At 48.1% G+C, this 516-nt stretch overlaps 1 protein-coding gene across 1 annotated transcript in view; it reads left to right on the forward strand.

Moving 5' to 3' along the window:
- Positions 1-39: 39 nt before the first annotated feature.
- CSUI_011561 (uncharacterized protein) overlaps positions 40-516 on the forward strand; it is a gene marked incomplete at both ends in the record, with an annotated part of 1,210 nt that continues 733 nt past the window's right edge. The window contains 2 exons of the mRNA XM_068071659.1: positions 40-245; positions 346-459. Of these exons, the coding sequence (XP_067916365.1) occupies positions 40-245; positions 346-459 (320 nt within the window). The remainder of the gene's footprint in view (positions 246-345; positions 460-516) is intronic.

Raw genomic sequence — 516 nt, forward strand, 5'->3', positions numbered from 1 at the left:
CTTTCTTTCTTACTTTTTCTTTCTTCCTCTTTCTTCCAGGCGGCGACCATCGCGAAGTTCGTAACTCAGGAGTGCAGCACCCCCTTCTCATCTTCTTCCACTTCCACTTCTTCTCCTTCTTCTTCTCCTTCTTCTCCTTCTTCGGATCTTGCTGTAGCCTTTGACTCTTCTTTGTGTTCTACAGAAGGCGTGGAGACTCTAGTTGTCTCTGTCTTCATCTCCGGTCTTCTTTTAACTTTAGTTGGGTACGCCCGACTAGCTAAGCTTGTCCAGCTCATTCCGACCTCGGTTATGATAGGCTTCTGCAATGGAATCGCCGTAATTCTTTTTCTTTCGCAACTGCAGATCTTTAAGGATCTCTCGACGGGAGAATTCATCACAGGGCCTCGAGCGGCCTGGATGTCTGGGGAGTGCCTTCTCGCCGCCATCATCATGGAGGGATGGAAGCACATCCCCTGGGTAGGAAAGAAAGAAAGAAAGAAGAGAAAGAGGGAGGAAGAAGAGAAAGATTTGGTA

Source organism: Cystoisospora suis, assembly GCF_002600585.1.
Source record: "Cystoisospora suis strain Wien I chromosome Unknown contig_13757, whole genome shotgun sequence".
In the NCBI taxonomy this organism is placed as follows: Eukaryota; Apicomplexa; class Conoidasida; order Eucoccidiorida; family Sarcocystidae; genus Cystoisospora; species Cystoisospora suis.